We start from the raw sequence: 25,852 nt of genomic DNA, 5'->3' as shown, positions 1-25,852 counted from the left end.
GGAAGAGGCATGAGTCACAACGTGTCTAACCTCATATTGACTATTAAAATTATTTTACAGTATTTCTCAAAACTATCAGTTATTTGTAAGAAAATGTTCATATATATTTTTTAATTTGTATATTTTATAATACAGTCTTGTAAAAAATAAAGTTGACCACTTCATGGATTTCGACGATCACGGGTTCCTTTTGGAACATCACCCTCACAATGAATGAGGGTTCACTGTATATTCTTTTTGCTCATTTTCCTAAAAATATTGTGATTTACAGTGAACTTTCTGTCTGTATCTCATTTGGTGAGACAAGGAATGGTTTCCAGAGCTGCTGAGTGGCGGGCTACCTTACGTTCCTGCTAAGCAGAGATTCTAAACTGGTGGGTCAGGTCCTAAAAGTGGGCTAACGGATTCATTTTGCACGATCACAAATAGAAAAAAAATACAGGGGGGGTCATATGACATATGACTGCTTTTCATTTAATTGTTTAAAGTTTTTTTAAAAACACAAATAGTGCATTTACTGTAATTATGCCCTGACTACTGTGTTAGTGTGTATATTTTCTTGACAGATCCAGACTTAAGTGGGTCATGACCGATCAGAAATTGGGGGTCCAAGGATGATAACGGTTGAGAACCACTGCTTTAAAGGATGCTCCACAGCTTCTCTATGTGGTTGAGGTTAGGGGATGATGGTGGCTACAACTCGGCCTCAGGGTTCCCACTCTTCCACTTGCTTTTTATTTATGGACCTTCTAATGACTTTTGTGGACCAATTTAGCCATTTTTAAGGACGTTTTCTCCATTCAGCGGGGGATTCACGGTGGATTTAATGCCCGCTCAGCAATCTACGGGCTGAACAGAAAGCCACATATCACTGAGCTGGTGTTCAAATCATTGCTGCCAAAGGAAGGGCACATCTTTATTTTTAGGGGCAATCACTTAACCCTTTATTTGACATACTGCATGTCAAATTTTCACTTTGCTACCTGTATCACAGGTAGGAAAATGAAAAAAAACGTTTGAATTAATTCTCAAATAAAACACACAAAAAAATTTAAATTGAGAAAATATAAAACTTCAATTTATTTTCGAATAAACACAACTCTAAGAACAGAGCTAATGGTCATATGGGTCACCTGGACAGGGTTTAGAAAAATCTGGTTTCACTAACAGTAGTACTGATTGCCCATCTTAGCAGTATCCAGTATACCTGAACAGCTGAAATGCATGTCAGAAGTCTAAATCCCAAATGGTCCAACCGAATTATTTTCCCTCATATCACCTTCAATGATCAGACATGTTTTATAATGACAAATATGAAACTGATATGACAACTAGGGAATAGCAGACAGTGACTTAGTTTTCTCCTCAATCTCTTTTGCAAGTTCTTGGCGATCAATTTATTTTAATTTATTTTCGAATAAACACAACTCTAAGAACAGAGCTAATGGTCATATGGGTCACCTGGACAGGGTTTAGAAAAATCTGGTTTCACTAACAGTAGTACTGATTGCCCATCTTAGCAGTATCCAGTATACCTGAACAGCTGAAATGCATGTCAGAAGTCTAAATCCCAAATGGTCCAACCGAATTATTTTCCCTCATATCACCTTCAATGATCAGACATGTTTTATAATGACAAATATGAAACTGATATGACAACTAGGGAATAGCAGACAGTGACTTAGTTTTCTCCTCAATCTCTTTTGCAAGTTCTTGGCGATCAATTTTCTTCTGTTTTGCTATGTGCCTCAATGCATTTGACTTGACCAGGAGGCTATGACAAGTTTTACCTCTCACGGAGATGCCCTTCTTGCACACTCGGCAGTAGGCCGACGTATAGTCGCCAGCAATTTTTCCGACCCAAACACGAAACTCCGGCTTCTCCAGCCACGCCGCTTGAAAATAGCATTGTCTCGGAATATTTGTAGCGACGCCACTCGAGCGAAGCGCGCCTCAGCAGTCGAAAGTCTGCTGCTCTCTGCTGTGTGTGCGTCCGCGCGAACATGTACGCACGCGCATGTCTTTTGGTTTCAACCAAGCAACCGATGTCACAAATCAAATACGCTTTGATCTACGACAACAAAACGCTAGCCAAGCCAAAACAACAGCTAAGCTTAGCTGACGCACACACAGCAGAGAGCAGCGGACTATCGACTGCTGAGGTGCGCTTCGCTCGAGTGGCGTCGCTACATATTTGTCTGTCACTTGTTGAGATCGATTAATTCGATGAATAGATTTTTCCAGAAAATACGGTAATTGTTTGCCGAGCCGGCAACCAAACCATCCATTCACTGCCCCAGGATGGCGTCAATCTATTGTTGTTTCCCGGAATGACCCGAAGTGATCACGTGGTCATCGTCGGAACTACCGGTAATCGGAGACGGCGGAAAAAGCAGAGCGGGTACCAGGTCCTGCATGTTCCGACAAAACTATGAATTGAAAGGGTGGGGAAAATGACATACACAAATGAAATGAACACAGCAGGTTAATTTTTATGGATTTTAGAAGATTTTCCTGAAAATTATGAACAATTAAGAACATAATTTTACAACTTTTTTTATTGATTTTTATGAACTTTAAGGACCCGTACGAACCCTGGGCCTGTCACGATAATTACTATATCTATCGACTTAGTCCTCAATGAGAAAAAAATAGACAATATTTTTTTCCAACAGGATAAATAGTCATTTACATGCGCTTTTGTTTCCATACATCAGGTGTGTCCAAACTCGGTCCTCAAGGGCCAATTTCCTGCCTGTTTTCAAATAATCAGGATTTTTCTAATGCCGCTTCAGAGCTGGCTGATGAGCTGATCATGAATCAGGTGTGTCGCAGCCGGGAGAGGTGGAAAACAGGCAGGACAGCGGGGACAGCGGCCCTCCAGACCCGGAGATGGACATGCCTGCCATCCGTCATCAACAATCACTGGTTGCCTCCTCTGTCAGTCAGCCTGCTCGCCACTCTATGCTTTTGGCACTGACACATACGCAAACACAATGATGGTACGGCTTCTGAAACCCATTCTAACAGTTTGGCTCACATGTGTCCAATGGGTTCTTCATAGGCACATGCAACTCGTTCTCATTTATTAATGAGACGCAGCGGTGTATGGTGGCGCTTAATAACAGCCATGTAGCATTAATGCTGCGGGCACAACCATGAGCACCGGCTCACGGCTAACGACTGTGGTGTTTGTTTATGCACCATTGGATCTGCAAACATTCGTTACGCCCACCAGGAACTTAAAGAGATCGTAGACGGGCACCAGACATCAGTTTCAAGTGTGTCACGAGTCTGGATCTTTCCAGTGCTGGTGCATTGAGGCCACTTACAGCTTACTTGTCGCTATACATTCATACAAGCGCATCAGTCTAAGTTGCTTTTTATCAGATTTATTTATTAGGGCTTTTTTTTCCCAGGTGAGTATTGATTAGAGAAGTTGGAAACCACCTTTGAGCCAAGGTACCTATTTTGCATTCCAATTTCAAATGGGTCACAAGTAAACAAAAATACTGTTTACTGAAATAATAATCTTACCTACTCTCACTTGTCTGTATGACAGGTTGCACAATTGACACGTTTGAGGTGGCCCAAGCGAGGGTGTGCTCATTTGCTCAAGTTGAGAAATTTGAAAGACGCCACCCACTGCGTCGTGACAGACAATTGGCGTCGAGAATGGACTTACCACATCACACAGACAGCATCCTTAAGAAAGTGAAAAGCAAACAAAAACAAAACACTGCAGTCTGTGCAGTGTGCACGAAAGAAAAAATGTTGAAGAAAATAATCATTGTGGTCGGTGAGCACTGGGAGCTGTACAAAAACAGCCAGCTTCCAACACTGGCCGAGGCCAAGCCAAAAAGGAGCAGGCTTTGAGAAAGGGGAAGTAAGGAAATTGGGGTACCTAAGGAAATGTATTTATTCGTTTACAGCTGTTCAACTGTGACCAAGATAGCAATCGTCTTTACAATTAATTTTAGCACATCCACCAGCAACCTAATTGAACACCACAGTTTTTTTTTCTGTCAGAAAAGTAGGAGCGGCTCTTCTTTCCTGTTGTGGCGGGGTGCTAGTGAAGCAGCTATGTATGTAGTCTGCAATTAAACTCCCTCGACACAAGCTGAATGAAGTAACACTTACGTATAAAGTGACATTTTTGGAATCAGTCTGAACGTAAGATTTCAGATTTTCGGACCGTTCCGTCATTGGCTGTATGTATTTTCTCTCTAAAAAACGTATTTGCATCAATCACTTATTCTGGCGTTTGATGACAACATTAAATGATAGCTTCCTGCTGGTTTAGCATTGTTTAGCCGAAACAGTTCTTTCCCTCTTGAATATTACTCATCCTCCTTTCGATATTTGTCAGAAGTATTGCTTATTCACCAACATGGAGGTTGTGATTAAGGACTTTTAGGGAAATGGCTGTTGTTTAGTCGCCATGCGAGCCAGTCAGCCACAACTGCAGAGCTGCAAAGCAAATTTTGTTCATGAGGGAAGATGCTAAAAAATGAGCTTTTGCCAAAAATGATCTCCCCCCGTTGAACTGGCCTAATGTGTTCTGTTGGAACCCTTCACCCGGTCCTTTTATGTTTAATGCTTGTCTTAATATAATTGGGGTAACTACCAGAACAGGAACACTTTTCATTAAATTATTTTCCAAGAGTTTTCCAGGACTTTTCCGGGGATTTTCTAGGACTTTATTATCCGCTACAATACCAGCCTAGATATCACAAGATTAAAAAATGATGGGGCAGCCGCAATCAGAGGTAGAGCGAATTGTCCAGTAACCACCGGATCCACTGTTTAATTCCCGCTCTGTCTGATTCTTTTGTAGTTGTGTCCTTGGGCAAGACACTTCACCCACCTTGCCTTCAGCATCACTCACACTGATGTACGGCGGAGTGTGAATTTTTGTTGGTGGTCGGACGGGCTGCAGCCGCACATTGGCAGCCATGCTTTAGTCCGCCTGGCCCAGAGCAGCTGTGGCTACAGAATGCAGTTAACCATGACCAGAGTGTGAATGTGTGAGTGCTGAAGCCTCTCTGAGTGTCCAAAATAGTGCTGTATACATCCATCCATCCATTTTCCGAACCGCTTGATCCTCACTAGGGTCGCGGGGGGTGCTGGAGCCTATCCCAGCTGTCTTCGGGCAGTAGGCGGGGGACACCCTGAATCGGCTGCCAGCCAATCGCAGGGCACACAGAGACGAACAACCATCCACGCTCACATTCACACCTAGGGACAATTTAGAGCGTTCAATCAGCCTGCCACGCATGTTTTTGGAATGTGGGAGGAAACCGGAGTACCCGGAGAAAACCCACGCAGGCCCGGGGAGAACATGCAAACTCCACACAGGGAGGCCGGAGCTGGAATCGAACCCGGTACCTCTGCACTGTGAAGTCGACGTGCTAACCACTGGACTACCGGGCCGCCTGCTGTATACATCTGATGCATTATTATTATTACTAACGTCCACCTCCAAGCTTTGGAGAAATTTTATTTTCGACAAATGTACCTTGATTATTGTACAATTAGCCAGATTGCTTGAATGTTACCAAATGCCATACCAAGTTGGCTCACCCTCCCGCCCCCTGCTGCCCCCCCAAAAAACATCTCTTTCACAGCTGCAAATCGATTGTCATCAGTCACCCCAAAACAGTCATACAAAAGTACGACTCATTCACTAAACGTCACAACACTGACATACAGGTCCTTCTCAAAAAAGTTGCATATTGTGATAAAGGTAATTATTTTCTGTAATGTACTGATAAATATTAGACTTTCATATATTTTAGATTAATTGCACACAATTGAAAGTTCAAGCCTTTCATTGTTTTAATATTGATAACTTTGGAAAAATACAGGAAAAAACTAAAATCCCTATTTCAAATAATTAGCATATTTCATCCGACTGCACTCACTACTTGGTCGGGAATCCTTTTGCAGAAATGACTGCTTCAAGGCGGCGTGGCATGTAGGCAATCAGCTTTTGGCACTGCTGAGGTGTTATGGAGGCCCAGCATGCATCGATAGCGGCCTTAAGCTCATCCACAATGTTGGGTCTGGTGTCTCTCAAATTCCTCTTCACAATATCCCACAGATTCTCTTTGGGGGTCAGGTCAGGAGAGTTGGCAGGCCAATTGAGCACAGTAATACCATGGTCACTAAACCATTTACCAGTGGTTTTGGCACTGTGAGCAGATGCCAGGTTGTGCTGAAAAATGAAATCTTCATCTCCATAAAGCTTTTCAGCCGATGGAACATCAAGTGCTCGAAAATCTTCTGATAGCTGGCTACATTGCCCTGCCCTTGATAAAACACAGCGGACCACCACAAGGGGCTGACATTGCACCTCAGACCATCACTGACTGTGGGTACTTGACACTGGACTTGAGGCATTTTGGCATTTCCTTCTCGCCAGTCTTCCTGCAGACTTTGGCACCTTGATTTCCGAATGACATGAAAAACTTGCTTTCATCCGAAAAAAGTACTTCGGACCACTCATATGAGAACACAGGGCATTGGGAATATGCAATTTGATTGAGTGGGCGTGTCACCCTGGGCAATGGTGAAGAGAGACATACATGCCTGTTTAATCCATTTGCGTTCAACCACACAAGAGGGAGAAAGGCAGGAAGAAAAGTAAATTTCCAGGATAAAAAGCTTTTCATTTTGCTCAGTTTCTCATGTTCCATCTTTTTTCTTTGACTGGAAAATTGGTCAATCATTTTCAAGGTTTTCCAGGCTACGTGGGAACCTTGTAGAAGACTGCATATTCTCAGTAGAAATACAGTATTTAATGGAAGCAAGAAAGATCAAGACACTGCTTTGGAGCCTTTCCCTACTAGATTGTGGAAGGAGGTCTAATTTGTCAAAAATGGTTGCTGTACTTGAGACTCCCTTGGCCGCCCATCCACCAGGGTGGCGACTCTACCTCGACCATCTGCCAATTTGTGACTCCCCAGTCTTGACTGGTTCCAACTCGATGTGTGAGCCAGGGTGCAGATAGATGAGTTGCAGGGACAGGAAAAAAGGTCATGACGACACATCGTCAGAACTCAAGTCAATCATCTCCTAATGAGACAGAGGCCGAATGACAACTAATCTTATTGCGGTAGAGTCCAAATCAGCCAATCAGAAGATAAGATAAGAAAACCTTTATTTGTCCCACAATGGGGAAATTTGCAAAATTGCAAAAAATTGCAAAAGCTGAATCATCTGTAAACTTCTAGCTGACTCATTCATTGCCATTGAATGGGAGCTATTGTATACAACAGGGATGGGCACCTTAAATGCTAGAGGGACCACACTTTTAATCAAGGGGTCAATAGTGTATCAAACTTTCCCAGAAAAGCTAAAACTTGAATTTTATTTCATTTAAATCCATAAACATTTGGCACACGGTGTAAGCCTTTTATGGGTTTAGGGACACGAACGCTGGCATTTCTTTTTTGCATGAGTTTCACATTACGTTTTATGCAGCGCCTTCTCACCATTGAAATCATTCACAATGTCAGAATGGTTTTTATGGACCCTCACTCGGGTCCAAGAAACATAACAAGCTCAAGATTGCTGGGCGCCAATGTCAAGGATGAAGCCAACCTTCTTGAACCAGAATCAGAGGCAAACATGATTTGTTTGTTAGCTGCCGGCCTGGATCCAGGCAAGTCACACACCATTGAAAGTTTCCTCCTCACGGGGTGCTGCACTTCAGTGAGAGCAACTGGAAGAGCAAAGCTGGCTCTTCACACACTTGAGCACTGGAATTGCATTTAAAGTTATTGATGTGTGTTATCTATGACACACAACCCCACTCACACACCCACAAAAACACCACCCACATGTACAAATTTACTTGTTGTCAATTCATTGCTTTTTTCAGGAAGAGGTGAAACTGAGATAACAAATTTGATGAAATTTAAGTGAAAAACGGATTACTTCAAGGTATCTACAAGGACACAAGAGGAAACTCATGAAATTGCCCCACCACAGACTCATGATTTTCGACTTCTGTTCGGCAGCCAAGAGCTAAGAATAGGGGGTATGGTGGGACTACGCCGGCAGGGTTCAGCAGGAGGTAGGTGAATCTACCAAATAAGCATGATTTTTTGTGAAGGGAGACCCATTGAAGTCTTAAGATTACGTGTCGAGTTTTCAGAGAGCATATATACCGTATTTTCCGCACTAAAAGGCACACTGTATTATGAGGCGCACCTTCAATGAATGGCTATTTTGCAAATTTTTTTCATACATTGGACGCATCGCATTATAATGCGCAATCTACAATGCCTCCACTAGATGGTGCTACACTCCTTCAATTCAACTCGAGGCCTCATGACCGCCTCTGAAAAACGTAAATTAACTATTACTGTACTGAAATGAAACTACGAAAATTGAAAATATTGCATTAAAACAGAAAATCAACTGAGGAAATTAAAAAATAAACTCTATATCCCCCCTACAGAATTTATTTTGTGATTTCCTCGCTTGATTTGCTTCATAGTTTCATTGAAGTAATCATTAATTCACGTTTTTCGCAGGCGGCCATGAACACCTCTCGAGTGGAACGGAAGAAGAGAAGGCACGGAGACGGACAAAGACATACCTGCATTTGTTGAGACTTTTAAAAAAAACACCACCACAGCTCTCCTTTTTTCGGAGCCGCAACAAAAACCTATTTAATAAAGCAGCGACACAGTTCACTGAACCAACAGCAAGTTATAACATTGGAAGCATGTCTCCAGCAAGGAGCCATTTTGGAGTCAACATATTACCGGAATGACCATACACAAGCACAGGATTTTAAGGCGCTTGGTGAGCTTTTAAGAAAATGGAAGACTTTTTGGTGCGCCCTATAGTGCGGAAAATACAGTATATATACAGTGATCCCTCGCTATTTCGCGGTTCGTTTATCGCGGCTTCAGTGCATCGCGGATTTTTTTCAAACATATTCATTAAAAAAAAAATTAAAAAAAATTTAAGTCTGCAAAAAGTCCGTGAGAAACAGAGAAAGTCAGCAAAACAACAGCGAGTCACATAGAGCAACATATCCAGTCCGACATGTACCATATTTTCACGACTATAAGGCGCCATTAAAAGTCTTAAATTTTCTCCAAAATGGACAGGACGCCTTATAACGCCGAGCGTCTAGTGTATGAGCGGAGTTCCAAAGCATGACTGACAGCGTGTCGGCGCTTCTGGCCGACACGCTGTTTATATAGAGAAAAGGCGGAGTGAGTGACGACAGGCATGCGGAAGTCCGCCAATGAGTGAAGGGTGGGCGTGTAAGAGGACGCTCAAGGCACGTTCCTAGCAGGCACCAGTCGCCAATGAGTGAAGGGTGGGCGTGTAAGAGGACGCTAAAGGCATGTCCCTAGCAGGTACCAGTCGCCAATGAGTGAAGGGTGAGCGTGTAAGAGGTGAAGAGAAAAACGTGAGTACATTGTAAAATGGCTAAATAAAGTACAACCGAACTCAGTTTTGCTTCCGTTGCCTTTTTAAAAACGTGTTTTTAGCGTGCGTGCATGCATGCCGTATGTTTAAGCTGGCGTATCTTTTACCATGCCTGGCTGCGCCCAATAATACAGTGCGTTTTGTGTATGTGTGAAACACAGAAATAGCACCCGTTACTGAGACTGCGCCCAACAATACGGTGCGCCGAATGGTCGTGAAAATACGGTACCTGGAGAAAACCCACGCAGGCACGGGGAGAACATGCAAACTCCGCACAGAAAGGCAGGAGCTGGAATTGAACCCTGCACCTCTGCACTGGGAGGTCGACGCGCTAACCAGTCGACCACTGGGCCGCCGATATGAGAACATTAAATGAAATGAACGGTATATTGCTTTTTATGTTTTCTTGTAACACAACCAACAGAAGGGTAGCCAGTGATGGCAAAAAAGGAAATACAGTAATCCCTCATTTATTGCGGTTAATGGGGACCAAAACCACCCGCGATAAACGAAAATCCGCGAAGTAGCAACCCCCCCCACCCCTTCGTATAGGTACATGTACATAATATTTATAAGGCCAAATTTAATGGTATACATGCATGTAGAAGTAAATTTTAAAGTAATTAACATGACTTAATGCTGTATACTAATAGATTTAAACATGTATAAGTTAGGTTAGTTTATGAATAACAAAATACAGTAAACATCCATCCATCCATTATCCGAACTGCTTAATCCTCACTAGGGTCGCGGGGGGCGCTGGAGCCTATCCCAGCCGTCTTCGGGCAGTAGGCGGGGGACACCCTGAACCGGTTGCCAGCCAATTGCAGGGCACACAGAGACGAACAACCAAGCGCGCACGCACTCACACCTAGGGACAATTTAGTGGAAAAAACCCCCACCATTTTTTTAAGTCCGCAAACGGTCCGCGAGAAGCTGCAAAAGTCAGCAAAACAACAGCGAGTCACATAGAGCAACATATACAGTACTGTACTACATGTATATGGAAAAAAAATTATGAATATGTTTGAAAAAATCCGCGATGCACTAAAGCCGCGATAAACAAACCGCGAAATAGCAAGGGATCACTACTTAATGCTAACATTCAAACCAAAAATGGCTCTCATAGGAAAAAAGTTAACTTCCATTTTCAAAAGAAATAAATGTACCCCAAAACATCACTAGATGACAGTATCACTCTGCAAATGCGTTCCTGTTCCTCTTACGTGTCTTTCAGGTGTCTTTTCAGGGTGAGTTGTGTTATTTAGTTTAGGAATGTTAAAATATTGTAAGCCTGTACAGTTAAAAAGTTTTTTTCATGTGGCCGACAGTTTGACCGTAAAACAGATGATTGTTTTTACATTATTTCTTTTTTACATGAACCTGTAACATAATAATTAACTTAGACTGAAAGCTGCCTTAAAGGACTGTATGCGCGTGTGTGTGTGTGTGTGTGCGCGCGCGCACGCTGACCCGTGCATCGTACTCCATCACAAAAGGCGGGATGTCAATCTGCTCCGGCCTGATGCAGGTAAAGAGCTGCTGCAGGTTGTCAAGGTACCGCACCTTGTCCTTCATGCCAGAAATGCTGAAGGTGGTGAAGAACCAAGTAGACACCTGCAGGTTTTAACAAGAGAGGCCACGTGGCAGGATGACATGCTTCAATTGGTCTTTTAAGAAGAAAACCTTTAACAGAGAACGACACATGAAATAGATGATGGAATCATTTTTTTTATGGGGTCTTTTACAGCAGTCTGCATCTCCCCATCTATTATTCATACTGATTTATGGATCACTGTGACATATCAAAACTTTGTACAGTTTCACGACTCAAAACATTAAAATGTGTTTTCTATTTTCTCTTACATGATCTCAAATTTATTTATAGGGGACTTTAAAAACAACCACAGTTGCATACAAAGTGTTGTACATAAATTGAAAATCAGACAAAAACAAAGACAGTTCAAACACTAAATTAATAACATGAAACAATGAACACAATAAAACAGTGAAACAATTTTGAGTGGTGAGTCTTACCTTTGAGCGAAATGTTGGATGTACAAAGTAGAAGGCCTTTAAATTCTTCTTAAACCTACAATGCATGAGACAGAAAAGATGAAGATTTTTGAAGAAGAATGACATACTTAAGATCAAAATATGTTGATGCATTATGCATTAAGATGCATTACATATAGTACATGTGCGACTGTAAATGTTATAAAAGTAAACTAAATTTAAAGATTTTTTTCATGCCAGCAAGTACAGGCACTTTCACATAAAAATCCAGCAAAATTGCTGCATCAGAGCCATTACAGAAATTCAACATTTACTGTATTGGCCTTTGCCTTTCGCTTACTGAAGGCACCGATTCCCTGTGTCGATCTCCTCTTCAACGGGGGGAGGTATTAGAATTATCCTACCACTGCTAGTTTGAAGTAGTAAGCTCGCCACAATTACCGGTACTTTTTTATACAGTAGATGTGCAATTCCCTAACTTAATGCAGTTGTACTTTGCAATAGGCACATTTCACGTTAGCTTGTTTAATTAATGTGATACAGTCCAATAAATACATCTTTATTCTTGCTTTCACAACAACTGCAGCTGTTAAGTGTGAAATGAACCTAAATTTTGGACATTGTTTGGATTTAACACACTCTGCTCACTTGGCTTGTGCTTATTGCTCTGTAATAACGGTCCGTAAAAAACAACAACAACACCTTGTGTGAGCATTACAAGTATCAATGAGGACACTGGAAACAACTGCACACCTGCATTTAACCCTTTCAGAGACAGCGGTCACTACAGTGGACAGCTTATCATGTTATCAGGTTGCAGGTTATCATTTTTGGTGCATGAAAGGGTTAATGTATAAACCTCCAGAAGGCAACATATACATGCACATCAGATTACATTAAGTGGAGGAGCAGGGGATGGACAGCTACGGCTATACAGAAGGGACAATCTCAAAGGAAGGGTTCTTGAATTTTACACGTGTGACTTGGTTAGTAGTAATGAATTAGGCTCGGAAAAATGCATAAGAGCTGAAAAATACACCTCGATAATGACATCTATTCACTTTTGTATATTGCACAGGCCATTATGACGATGTCGAAATTTTTCAGATAATACAGATTTATGTGAAGACACTGATTGTGTTAATGATTTCTCACAATAATGTTAATCTCTGCCAGTGTAGATTTTCAGATGATCATTTCTACAAGATTCCTTGAAAACCACGTCTTATGGGGCGGCATGGCTCAGTGGTAGAGTGCTGGCCTCCCTACCCAGAGGTTGGGGGTTCAATGCCAGCCATTGTGACCACGTTGAAATGTTCTTGAGCAAGATACTGACGCCCCCAGCTGCTGCTAATACTGTGTCATCAGTAGGTCAATGAGGAAAGAGTGTTAGCTTCGAGTACCTAAGGTACAAAAGCACTATACAAGGTATCATTGGTGGTGAACTCTCTGCCAAGCATATGAAAACATTGCATTCACACGTTTGCAGTTGGTGGTGAATTATGTATATAGAAGTCACTACAGTGGGCTATTTTCAGAACAGTCCTGCGGGCTATTCATGTTGTCCTTGGGGGCTGCCTGGTGCCCATGGACGCCACAGTGGTGACCTCAGCCCCATTGTACAGTGTCAACTGCACAGAGACTGAAACACAATGTTGAGTGAGGATATGTCCACCATGTATTGTATTAAAGTCTGAATGTATGGCTTGGCTTCTGTTTCCATTCCAGGACACAAAAAAAACAAACAAACAAAAAAAGGTCGAGCTCACATGTCTCCTAATGCAGCCAGTAATAACTGGAATCACTATGGTTTGACGTGTTCATGTCTGTTGGTTCGGGTCGTCTGGAGCCAGAAGACATCTGAAGCATAGTGAACAGGCAAGATGGGTTGAAACCTGCCATGCTCGGGCTCCCTCCCGCTGACGGTGGAGCCAGAAAAAAATTTGGACAGTTGGAATTACAGCCCGCAGTGCACTGAGATAAATCCACACTGCAATCTTTCTTTTGTGGGTTTGAAGTATTTATGGAAGGGAGATCTCCTGGCGTGTAAAATGAAACACACAGTGGTTGGTTGGATGGTTTGAAGGATCTCACTAGTTAGCAGAGAAATAATGTTGACCTCCTCCTGTGTTTCTTAAACTTATAAAGTGCTTTAAAAGACCACCCACTGAAGAATAAACTTCAATTGTGCTTAACTACACGGCAGTAGCACACCAAAGGTTGCTAACCGCCCTCGAAGTCTGAACTAATATTTTATGAAAACCATTCCAAATATACTAGGGCTATGCTTTTCCGCACAACCTCTATTACAGCTGCATTAGACTTCTGATTTGACTTTGTATCTTCAAAGTGAGGTAACTACACGATTGCCTTTGTACACCCCCATTCTGGATCTGTACACACAGAACAGGGACACTCTGACAAGCTGGCTTTCTTCAGGAACTTTGTAGCAAACGAATCCAGTGCCGAAACAGTTCCCACTGTGACACAGCAAGACGGTAACCCGTACTCAGATTACGGACAATGCACAGTAATGCATGAAGCATTTCCGGTGGAAAGGTTAGATGGTATGGGGGACTCACTTGAAAAAAACCAATATCCCAAAATATTCTAACATTAAAAACAAACTAGAAAAAAAAGTAATTCCTGAAAATGTTCATCCACGGGTCCCGACTGCAGTCCACGAGATAACATTAGCACCGTCCTCTGACGTGACAACTGCTTTCAAGACAACAGGGTAGATGAGAGAAGTGTCAGGTGTTAAACTTCATCCACTGTGTCCAACGATTACGGAATTCACTGACAGAATGGAGCCATCTCGCCTGTGTTACATCTTTAATACTACTGACAAAACTGGGCAATTCTCTGGTCGCATTCTTCCCCCAATCTTTGTCAGTACCTTTTACACAGAACATTAGGAGAATGGCTTTGATGTGCGGTGTGCATAAGTACTGTTACGCGATCGCGTAATGACACCAGTTAGTTTTAAATTGGCTATTATTTGTCCACCAGACAAAAAAAACCCCACTGCAATGTGTCTACTGCTGCCCTTTTAGACACCCTACAACCGTGCTCGGCACCACAACAGAAGGCCGCGCAAAAGTAGCACAGATTAGTTATTTTGGAACTTGTGACAACATATTTCTTGGTGGAAACTAGAATTATTTACTTTATCAGTTTGAATAATATTCAGCAGGCCAAGTCAAAAAGGTTTAAGAAAGACTTCCAAACACAGCCTCCAGATTCTCAGAACCCAGACAATTTGGTGAAGTTGTTGTCCTTTTGTTTTTTTATGGCCTTTCCACCTGTGCCAAACTCTAAACACAGAATTGTCTGTGGCACTGGGCTTTAGAAAAGTGTAAAAACTGAACTTCAAGCAGGGGGTGTGAGAGCCAAATGAAGGTCACAGAAAGGACCCAGACAAACATTTCAGAAGCTTTTATAGTCTTCCCCCAAGACTGGAAGCTGCTCCAGCTAAGTCCCCATTAGGTTCAGTGGCCACCCAACTAAATACTTTTTAAAATCTGCTTAGTACATTTATCTCATCCTAATATTTGGCATCCAGTGGATGTCCTTGGATCCCAAATGCAAACACCTGAGGCAGTATTGTTTTTGGCAGCCTGTTTTGTATTAGTCTTTGCCTTTGGGGGAAATAAAATTTGTCACATTTTAGTCATCTCTGTTTGTGATACTAAGACCAGTTTCAGTCAACAAAATATTCTTAGAGGTCTTAGACTTGTTTCGACACCAAAAACTCCCCCTGAAATGTTGTCTATTTTTAGGCATATATTTTACAATCATTAATAATTAATATTTGAAGGGACCATTTGGCTGAAAAGTGGCACTTGATAGTTCTGTATGTAACAAAGCTGTCAGCACTTCAATTCAATCCCCTGAAAATCTCAATAGTGATTTAATGTGTTATTTTTTATTTAGTAGGAAATTCAGCAGAGCTGAACATAATAGGTCTATACAGAAAAATGTCAACACGAAAATACATACATTGAAATACATAAACACACACACACACACACATACATACATACTGTATATATATATATATATATATATACCTATATATAGAAACGAAGGTCATTCAATATATAAGGTGAATTTTTTGGTATAATCCCCCCCCCCCCCCCCCCCACCCCTAACGTAGTCTCCCAGCACTGTCAAACACTTTTCTCATCTGTGCACAAGCTTCCATAGTCCCTAGTCCCAACAGTCAGAAGGAGTCATGTTGCATCATAACAACGCAAGGCCTCACACAGCAGCCCAAACGGTGCAGACCATCAACGAGCTGGGCCGGGAACTACTCCTTCATCCCCCTTACAGCCCAGACCTTGCCCCTTCAAAATTTCACTTGTTTGGTCCCCGAAAAGCATTCACCAGAGGCACGAAGTTTGAAAGTACATTCCAAAAACATGCATAGCAGGTTTATGGAACACTCAAATTGTCCCTCGCTGTGATTGTGAGCTCGAATTGTTTGTCTATGTGTGCCCTGCGATTGGCTGGCAACCAGTTCAGGGTGTACCCTGCCAACTGCCCTAAGAAAGCTGGGATTGGCTTAAGCACCACGACCCTAGTAAGGATAAGCGGATTAGAAAATAGATTGTTCTTGAACGCATCATTATGTTGGCGGGTGTGGGGACGGACAGGATAGAGAGAGAAAGCATGAGAGAAAGCACGAGAGAAAGCACGAGACAGAAACATGACCATGCTAATGTAAAATGTGTGCATGTTGTTCGTGTCTGTTTTCATGGCAGCTTTGGCCTTACAGTTGCTGTGTTTTTATTGACAGGTTTTAACCGGAATTTACTGATTCACACCTTAGTCAGCCATACTAGAAGCTAGGAATACTTACACCACTGCTTCGACATCGGCGATTGGCAACCCTCATCCTACTAACTTTACACAGCGAAGCACGGGAATGGGCATGTGAGTCAAGGCTATCTTACTGGACTCAGTGTTCCTTATCATTTATGCCTCCTTTTAAACAAACAGCAAGACGTACACATTCATTTTGAACTTCTGATAGAGTACCAACCAATATTTTCATCCAGTCTCGTCTCATCAACGAAAACATTGTCTTGTCAAGATTTTGTCATCAATATTGTAGCTGTCGCTGTTTTTTGTCACCATGAAAAAAAGGACATCAACGAAATAAAATCATCGTCAATGAAAACAACATTAGCCTGAGTAGTTTGTAAATTATCGCTTATGATATTAGCATGACACACGAAACACTTACTTGATGTCGACAATGTCATGGAGGTTTTTGAGGAATTCTGTGTCCAAGTGGTTGTGTTCTCCCGTCAAGGTGTGGAAGTAAACCATGACATATTCCTTGACAGCAATGTGGTCCATCACATGGATGAAATAAAGCAGGGCCTGTATGTGTGCACAAACAAACATGATTTGAATAAACTCCACAGCATATGTTATTAAATAGTTGAATTCCCATTTATTGAAGACCATTCTGATGAACACACAATTGCTCAGGCTTTGCATTTGTGCCTTGGACCACAAAATGCTTCATTTTTACAGGTTTTTGAGCCTTAGTTTAAGGCTCGTACTTTGTTGTCGGCATCTAATGAGTTGAATTCTACATAAATGCAATACACCAAGTTGCAATAATATTTTACATTTTGTAGTTCAATTAATCAATTCTTGCTGAAATTATCTCAAGGTTTTGGGCAGTGGCGGATGCTGGTCAGTCAAGGAGGGGAAGCTCAATTTCGGCCGACATCATAAAATATGTCCGTTAATTTATACGTGGATTCTACTCTCCGTTCATTTTCAAGAAAATTATCTGTGACCCTGTCATACTAACAAGGCGTCTTTTCCAGGGACTTAACTAGTGTCCTACAACTACAGCAACTACAATAAAACCCACCAGAAATGAAAGATTAATTTGTCGCTCGTCGTTTTCAACAAAGAGAGTGTCGTTCAGATGAGTAGAAGAAGTCTCCAGTTCAACTCAGAACAGAATGAGAATTGAAAAATGCCCCCAGATGCCTACACTAAAAGATCGGTGATTGGCTCATTACGCTGTCAATCCAAAAGAGATCCAGCCTCAGACAGATCATACAATCATCATGCAGAAAAGCTCAGTGTCCGGGCCAGTCCGTAAACGCCCACTGTCCATAGACTCCCAGAGACGCTGAGCGTCCGATGGGCGGGACAAAACCAGTATTTATCCAATGACTCATCTCGTTTCAATGCATTGGGACAACCTACACTGAACTCTCTCGACGCTCAGCATCCACACAGTTTAAAGCGCAGTGACGCTGCTGGAATGAATGAGAAGAGAGTCGCGTCGTAACCAGTAATAAGAAGCTGATTCGGAAAAAAGTTTAAACGCATTGTAGCGCATATTTAGTCAATGACATGTACACACATGTATTTGATCACTTACTTTTTGACATTTTAGGGGAAGCTGAGCTTCCCTTGCAGTCATAGAGCAATTGCCTCTGGTTTCGGGTTATACAAGTTTGATCTTAATGTTTAAGGTTTCATGTAGTCTTTAGTGTGACCAATTTTTGGGGGGAGGGGAGGGATGGATAGCAATGAAAAAGCAATTTGTGTATCAGAATACGCTTGATCACTGTCAAACAAGAGTGCATTATAAAGGAAATTCAATTAATTTTTTTTCTATTACTCTTAAACAATTATTTGTATTTTGATTTGATATAATAAAGTTAGACTAAAAAGATGTACTTGGAGACACTTCTAACTAGAGAGAATGTCAAAGTATCGACAAAGTGGCACCTTCTCAAGGTCGATGAGGGTTACCGGAATGTTTCTTCCCACAACAACCATCACTGTCCGACCACACATGTCCACACCTAGAAAGAAACACAAGGTCGTGCGTATAATGTATACTGTACATAGGCCAATTATACATCCAGTCACTGGCAACATATTAATAAAGACCTCTTCTAATGTGATAAGGGTTACAACTTTGAAAATGATGCTCATATAACTTGTACACCTGTATGTGCTTTCTGACATCACTATGCTTTGTCATTTAAATAGATCAATTAAGATAAGATAAGATATCCTTTATTAGTCCCACACTGGGGAAATTTACAATTTACATGAACATTTTTTAGACTGGTGATTCCCATGGCACCCTAATGTGCAATGACGATCATCAGGGGTCAAAGCCACGCTTGCATATGCGAACACCAAACAGTGCCTTAGACTAGATTCAAACCCGAACCTCTCGACTGTGAGTCAGACATGTTAAGTACTACTTGAATGCCTTTCACAAGTAGTACTGTGAAAGGCATTCAAGCATACAAAAAAAACCCTCCGTGAGTCGTCACCTTACCGTGGTGGAGGGGTTTGTGTGTCCCAATGATCCTAGGAGCTAAGTTGTCTGGGGCTGTATGCCCCTGGCAGGGTCACCCATGGCAAACAGGTTCAAGGTGAGGGGCCAGACAAAGCACGGCTCAAAGACCCCTGATGATGATTACAATAAATGGATCTAAGTTTCCCTTGCCCGGACGCGGGTCACCGGGGCCCCCCTCTGGAGGTGGGGCTCGTTGGCAAGCGCCTGGTGGCCGGGCCTACACTCATGGGGCCCGGCCGGGCACAGCCCGAAGAGGCAACGTGGGTCCCCCTTCCCATGGGCTCACCACCCATGAGAGGGGCCAAAGGGGTCGGGTGCAATGTGAGCTGGGCGGCAGCCAAAGGCGGGGACCCTGGCGGTCTGATCCTCGGCTGCAGAAGCTAGCTCTTGGGACGTGGAATGTCACCTCTCTGGCAGGGAAGGAGCCCGAGCTGGTGTGTGAGGCAGAGAATTTCCGACTGGATATAGTCGGACTTGCCTCCACACACAGCCTGGGTTCTGGTACCAGTTCTCTCGAGAGGGGTTGGACTCTCTTCCACTCTGGAGTTGCTCACGGTGAGAGGCGCAGAACAGGTGTGGGCATACTCATTGCCTGTACACTGGGGTTCACACCGGTAGACGAGAGGGTTGCCTCCCTCCGCCTTCGGGTGGGTGGACGGGTCCTGACTGTTGTTTGTGCATATGCACCAAACAGCAGCTCAGGATACCCACCCTTTTTGGAGTCCTTAGAGGGTGTGCTGGAGAGTACTCCTGCTGGGGACTCCCTTGTTCTGCTGGGGGACTTCAATGCTCACGTGGGCAATGACAGTGAGACCTGGAGGGGCGTGATTGGGAGGAACAGCCCCCCCGATCAGAACTCGAGTGGTGTTTTGTTATTGGACTTCTGTGCTCGTCACGGATTATCCATAACGAACACCTTGTTCAAACATAAGGGTGTCCATATGTGCACTTGGCACCAGGACACCCTAGGCCGCAGTTCGATGATCGACTTTGTAGTTGTATCATCGGATTTGCGGCCGCATGTTCTGGACACTCGTGACCGAAAGAACGAGATCTCGGTTACAAGCGGCCAAAATGAGTTTTCTCCGCAGGGTGTCCGGGCTCTCCCTTAGAGATAAGGTGAGATGCTCGGTCATCCGGGAGGGGCTCAGAGTCGAGCCGCTTCTCCTCCACATCGAGAGGAGCCAGATGAGGTGGCTTGGGCATCTGATTCGGATGCCTCCTGAGCGCCTCCCTGGTGAGGTGTTCCGGGCATGTCCCACCGGGAGGAGACCCCGAGGAAGACCCAGGACACGCTGGAGAGACTATGTCACCCAGCTGGCCTGGGAACGTCTCGGGATCCCCCGGGGAGAGCTGGAAGAAGTAGCTAGGGAGAGGGAAGTCTGGGCTTCCCTGCTAAAGCTGTTGCCCCCGCGACCCGGCCCCGGATAAGCGGTAGATGATGGATGGATGGATGGATGGATGAATGCCTTTCAAACAAACGTTGGGAAGGCTACCAAAACAACCCATAAGGCTGTGGTGCTGTCATAGGGTTGCGGAAGGGGCAGAGCTACAATAGATTCGGCAGTGTGTTGATTGGTGGACAGAGAAAGAATGCCCCCTTCCAAAATGGGAAAAGACAAACCTAGCATATTTTCACAACCATAAGGCGCATTCAAAAGTCTTTAATTTTCTCCAAAGTGGACGGGGCGGGTCCCCTGGTATATGCGAGTACCAAAATCTGTGAATGCTAATGTGTCACTCCAATGAGGGGTCCTCTTGACTGACTGATGTTGTGCCGACACACTTCTTATATAGAGGAAAGGCGGAAATAACTGAAGATGGCATGCGAATTTTAGAGTGGAAAGGGTGGGCGTGAAAGAGGACGCTACAGGCACGCCCCAGTGATGTATATGGTATACAGTGCGTGCATTGTGCAAAACAACATCCCGAAAATGGAACCTACAAAGAGACATGTTTACGAAGCAGTTTAAACTGCAAGCTATCACTACGCCTTTTAATATGGTACGCTGTATGGTCGTGAAAATATAGTAATCTTCCGGTCACCAAGAGCGATATCTCAAGAAGTAGGATATCTCCCATTTTTGTGTCAACTGTCTCTATTTTGCTGAAATGATTTCCTTGCTGCACCACAGTAAGAAATCAGCTTTTGTGTGGCCTGGCATCCCATCAACCACTCCTAAAGAAGATAGAACAACACTGCCCTCTACTGGAGATACTTTGCAACTAAAGTGCACAAGCAGGGTGAAAGGTCGACAAGCTGTGGCTGAGCTTCTAACTTATTCGTGCAGAAACACATGCAACCTACACAAAAATAATACCTGTCTGATATAATGCTTTTAGGGCGGCGATATCAGAGAGGTCCTCTGCTCTGGCTCGACACAACCAGCGGTTGTAGCTAGAGGAGAGACACACAAAAAGTTCGGGAATCATCCATCTTTTCCATCTATGCCCTATGATTAAATCAACTTCAGTAATTTAGCAAGAACCATCTTTTATAACCACATCAAATTTGTGCATCTGGGCCCCTTAAATTATACGCATTTTTGCCTCAATACATGTTTGCAAAGTTTGGTGAGTTTAAGTCTAAGTCGTCCAAAAAGCATTTTAGTTTATCAAAATAATAAGAAATAAAGTGATTATAGGATGCTCACACCTCTGTGCTCAAGGTATTTATATTTATGTCAACAGAAGTGTTTCTCGGGGGGGAGGGGGGGGGGGGGACATGTGCAGGGAAACCTTTCCATTAAACAAATGAGGCATTTAACTTGATTTGGATGATCTGCTTGATTGTCCCTGACTATTACGTTCCTTGGCTTGAAGGTGCAAACGTGGTGCACGTTGCTTGAGAGTGTTGGCAGCATTTTAGAGTTTCATTGTCGCTTGTGTGCTTACTTCCTCTGGTGCTGTTTTTGCATGGCTGCCTCTGACATGTGACCCTGCAAGATTAGCTTGCGTTGCTTGTCGACGTCACCTTCCATCCGGGCAAAGGCATGATTGCCCACCTGGCCCAGATCTGACTCCAGATTGTCCTCTTCTGAATCATCTGTGCCAAAAAGTAGGAAAAAAAATTACACCGGATTTATAAATATACACACTTAAAAAAATTATGTGTAAAGTTAAAGAAAAACGTTTTTAGGATTAGTCACGTGTGTGTGTGTGTCCAGATGTTTTGCTGGCACCACATCCAAATTCTGTTTGTCATCCAAGTCCTTGAACTGGCTACTTTGCTGAGTGACTTTCAGGCATTTGCCTTGTCCGCGTGGTAACCCACATGCTGGGACCGGTTTGATTTTTGCATTATTCATCCAATACTAAAAAATAAGAAACCTCTACCTGAAACATGCTACCATTATATTTGCCACTTTACCAGTAAAAGGCAGTTTCGGTTCCAAGCCAGTTTCAATGATGGCATGTTTTTAAAGCTCAGTCTTGACAGTCCACATTATTTTTTTAACACGTGTGTTTATTTCAACTCATGGTGAATTCATCCTGTTCCTATTCTTTTAAAATTCCATTCAACATTATCACTTTAGTAGTGTATTTTTTATATATTTTTGCTGTTGTTTTTCCATTGAGTTAAAGGTGGATTGTTATCGATCTTTTTTTCTTTTTATTGTGAGAGAGCTCAGCATATGAATGACATTGTAATGAACGTCAATAATTTACGAGGCAAGGCAACTTGAATATGCAACGTTTTTGAATGATGTCAACAATGACTTACTATACAGAGGGGCGGTTTTGAGAGTAGGATTGATTTACAACAAGCAATCTCAATCATACACTTCAACAGCAGGTGTTTATACACACATTTTCAAAATAAAAGATTATCTGTGTCAATTCTCCACTTCATTTAGTGTAAAAGCAATTTTCTAAGACATAACTTTGTCAGGAAAATGGAATGATTTAAAAATTGAGTGATACAAATTTAATTATGTCAATAGTGGTATTAAAAGCGGAGGGGGAGAGCATTGTTGAGAAAGGAGTGAAATATAAGATAACGACTGTAGTAGTATGATAGTGCTGTTAAGGACGTGTGAGACTGCATTTGCATTGACAATAAAATGATGAAAAGGAAAAATATGATTGCGTCTACACAGGGATGGCAATGGCTAGTGATGAAAAAAGCGGAAAGGGGCATGGCCTGGACTGGACGACCAATCACAACAAGTAAGACATCATACACGTCCAATCGCAGGGCTGTTTACAATCGGAAGATGGAAAGACTGATCGGGAGAGCTCGTTTTGAAAACTCGACAATAAGGTACCTGACCCCCCCTAAAATTTTCTCAACGGATTTAGACGATTCACAAAAATGATCAATTTAAGGAATAAAACGGCGGATTTCCGCGTATCCGTGGAAAATTGCCATCCCTGGTCTACAGAGCTCCCAGTTCCAGTATTGAGCAACTTAAAAATACCATGCAAGAAATGTTTACAAACACTTAACAGAAGGTTATTTTCTGTGACGATTTTAACATAGATCTACTAAATGCTAACAATTTAAAAATTATCGATGATTTTTTTGCGACAATGTACAGTATGAGTTTCTACCTTACGATTATAAAATAATAATGCGAAGGATGAGGTAGTGGTGGAAGGCTTCAATGACCTCATTGTGAATATGGGGGAGAAATTGGCTAAAGAAATTTCATGTCCTTTTGTTGTGGATCTAGAAATTATATTGATCGTCGCCAGTGATGTACGCACTGTGCATCTAACAGGCTACTTTGAAGGGGCATCCATGTTTTTGCATTCATTTTTTTCATAAATCCAATAAACGTACTGCAATTTAATCTGAATACTGTGCAAATGACTGTTTGGAGCCGGTGCAACATCCATCGCAAGTGACTGTTGACTAGACGCTGCTGAACAACTATCACGTTTTGCCAGCATGTGGCGATGCTCCTTATAATTGAGGGGGGAGGGAAAGGGTCTCCTGGTGATCAATTGTTCTATCTTCAGCAATTGGTATGATACAATGTCAACTTTCAGCTACTGGGGTAGGTAACCAACTAACTAACTAACTAACTAACTAACACACACACACACACACACACACACGGCGAGAAGTGAGGCTACAATCAAATCTTACTGACAAGACCTGCCACTAAACACCCACTCGATTATTAAAATCATCGTTAGTTGCAGGCCTTTGTGTTACTTTGTGTTTAGAGTCGCAGCAATATCACGCCATGCCGGTTTCTGTGTGGAAGCCACAGGTTGATAAATGTAGGGTTCTCTGTTGAAGCTCTTATATGCCAATTGTGCGGATCTGATAATCAAGTTTTTCCAACCACTTGTGTAGTGAAATGTCTGAAGGGATACGTTCAGGTCTACTGTCATGTATTTCTCATTTATTTTTGAAACATTGATACAATTGAGCAAATGTACCCAAAAGAAGTGTCCAGTGAGAGTATGTTTTACCTTCCAAGCTTCCTGGTTTCTCAGTGATGCGGATTTGCCTCTCAGGGACGACAGGCTCGCCTTCTGAGTTACCAATATCAGCTGGCACGAGGGGCAGGCACAACCTCTCCTCCTCCTCGGAGCGAGGGTAGTAGAGAGGCAGCAATTTCCTGTACACCGCCTACAGAATCGTAAACACAAGCACAATATATAGTACCCCTCATGTGCATGTTCAATTGGTGGACCAAAGTCGGACAAACCTCCTCCGTGTCTGTCACAGCGAACACCACTGCCTCTATGCTGCTTCCATGCTTCTCCAAGAACCTGCGGACTGTTCCTGTGAACAAATACAATGGATACAAGAAGTCTGTACAACCCTGCTCAAATGCCAGTGTGTGATTATGATTGTGATTTTAAAAAAATACATGTGACCCAGATACTGTACGTGTACTTTTCTCGGGCATATATTAATGTGAAATATAACCTGTAGAATTAAAATAAAAACGTTTTCAAGAAGGGAAGAACAAATAAGTGAGAATGTGGTTGCACAAGTACGCAATATGTGCACCCGACTGAAAAGCAAGGTTGCAGGGCCATCATACTTTTGGGGTGGAATTGGGGCTTCAATCAGGGATGGAGGGAATTATGAACTGTTCCAAATTGTGCAATGTTGGCAACAATCCTTGAGGCATCTCCTAGACATCAAACAAATGCCAGGAAAATCCTAGCTTTATTTGGAACTGCTGAGTTGATTGGTTGATGTGTCAACTTTGCCACTCTGTAATGACTGTTAGACTTTGAAGTCGATTTATTGTCTATGTCTAATACTTTTCGTCAAACAAAAGCACAAGCGCTATCTGAAAAGGGGCACGTGAACGTTAGCCGATGAGCAGCCAAAATCCTCATGTCAGCTGCCGAATTCACCAAACGCTCTCCTTTAACAGAGAAACGATAGAGCAGGGGTGCCCAAGCAGTCAATCGCAGTTGACTGGTAGCCCGCAGAGTGGTTCCAAGACAATCGCGAGAGGTTTAAGGGGAAATGGTGGGGGGGAAACAATTGCGTGTGTGTACGTGGTATTAGTACCGATATATATTTTTGTGTTTGTGTACACTGCACCATAAGCATCCTATTTAATATTTAAAAAATTATTCTCATTCAAAGTTTTTTTCATCTGGCACTGGCAACGAATGAGCAGGCAGCAGTGGCAGGAGAAGCATTTTAAAACGTTACACATTGGCTACGATAATGATGTTCATGCACTTAACACACAGCAAAAGTCCGCCCCATGCCTCCACGTCAGGTCTCTGCGACAGTAGGGAGTGATTTCCTTTTTCATGTTAGGGGCCGTTACGGCTGTTGCTCATCATGGCATGTGTGTGTGTGTGTGTGCGAGTGTGTACGCGTGCAATTGCGGTGACGGGTTGATTGCGGGAGATTGGTTGCTTGAAAAGTCTATCTTCGGTCAAAAAAGGTTGGGTGCCCCTACGATAGAGACTAAAGAATGTCATATGCTTAGACCAGTGATGCTTAACCTTGTTACATAACAGGCACCGAACCCAACCAGTTCATATCTACGTTCACCGAACCCTTCATTAGTGAAAAATAAAAACTAGATT

General features: G+C 42.8%; 1 protein-coding gene across 1 annotated transcript in view; it reads right to left on the bottom strand.

Annotated features, from left to right (window-relative positions):
- The window catches only part of gdap2 (ganglioside induced differentiation associated protein 2), a 46,692-nt gene that overhangs the window by 5,966 nt on the left and 14,874 nt on the right, over positions 1 to 25,852 (bottom strand). Inside the window, exons 6-13 of the mRNA XM_086123705.1 lie at positions 24,496 to 24,572; positions 24,257 to 24,416; positions 21,725 to 21,875; positions 21,151 to 21,227; positions 18,244 to 18,320; positions 16,724 to 16,863; positions 11,494 to 11,548; positions 10,930 to 11,073 (exon numbers count right to left, since the gene is read on the bottom strand). Coding sequence (XP_085979831.1) covers positions 10,930 to 11,073; positions 11,494 to 11,548; positions 16,724 to 16,863; positions 18,244 to 18,320; positions 21,151 to 21,227; positions 21,725 to 21,875; positions 24,257 to 24,416; positions 24,496 to 24,572 — 881 coding nt within the window. The remainder of the gene's footprint in view (positions 1 to 10,929; positions 11,074 to 11,493; positions 11,549 to 16,723; positions 16,864 to 18,243; positions 18,321 to 21,150; positions 21,228 to 21,724; positions 21,876 to 24,256; positions 24,417 to 24,495; positions 24,573 to 25,852) is intronic.

Source organism: Hippocampus guttulatus, chromosome 11 (assembly GCF_054856545.1).
Source record: "Hippocampus guttulatus isolate MCC_2025c chromosome 11, RoL_Hgut_1.0, whole genome shotgun sequence".
Classification (NCBI taxonomy): domain Eukaryota; kingdom Metazoa; phylum Chordata; class Actinopteri; order Syngnathiformes; family Syngnathidae; genus Hippocampus; species Hippocampus guttulatus.
The sequence above is the reverse complement of the archived record's forward strand: the minus strand, read 5'-3'. Positions and strand labels throughout refer to the sequence as shown.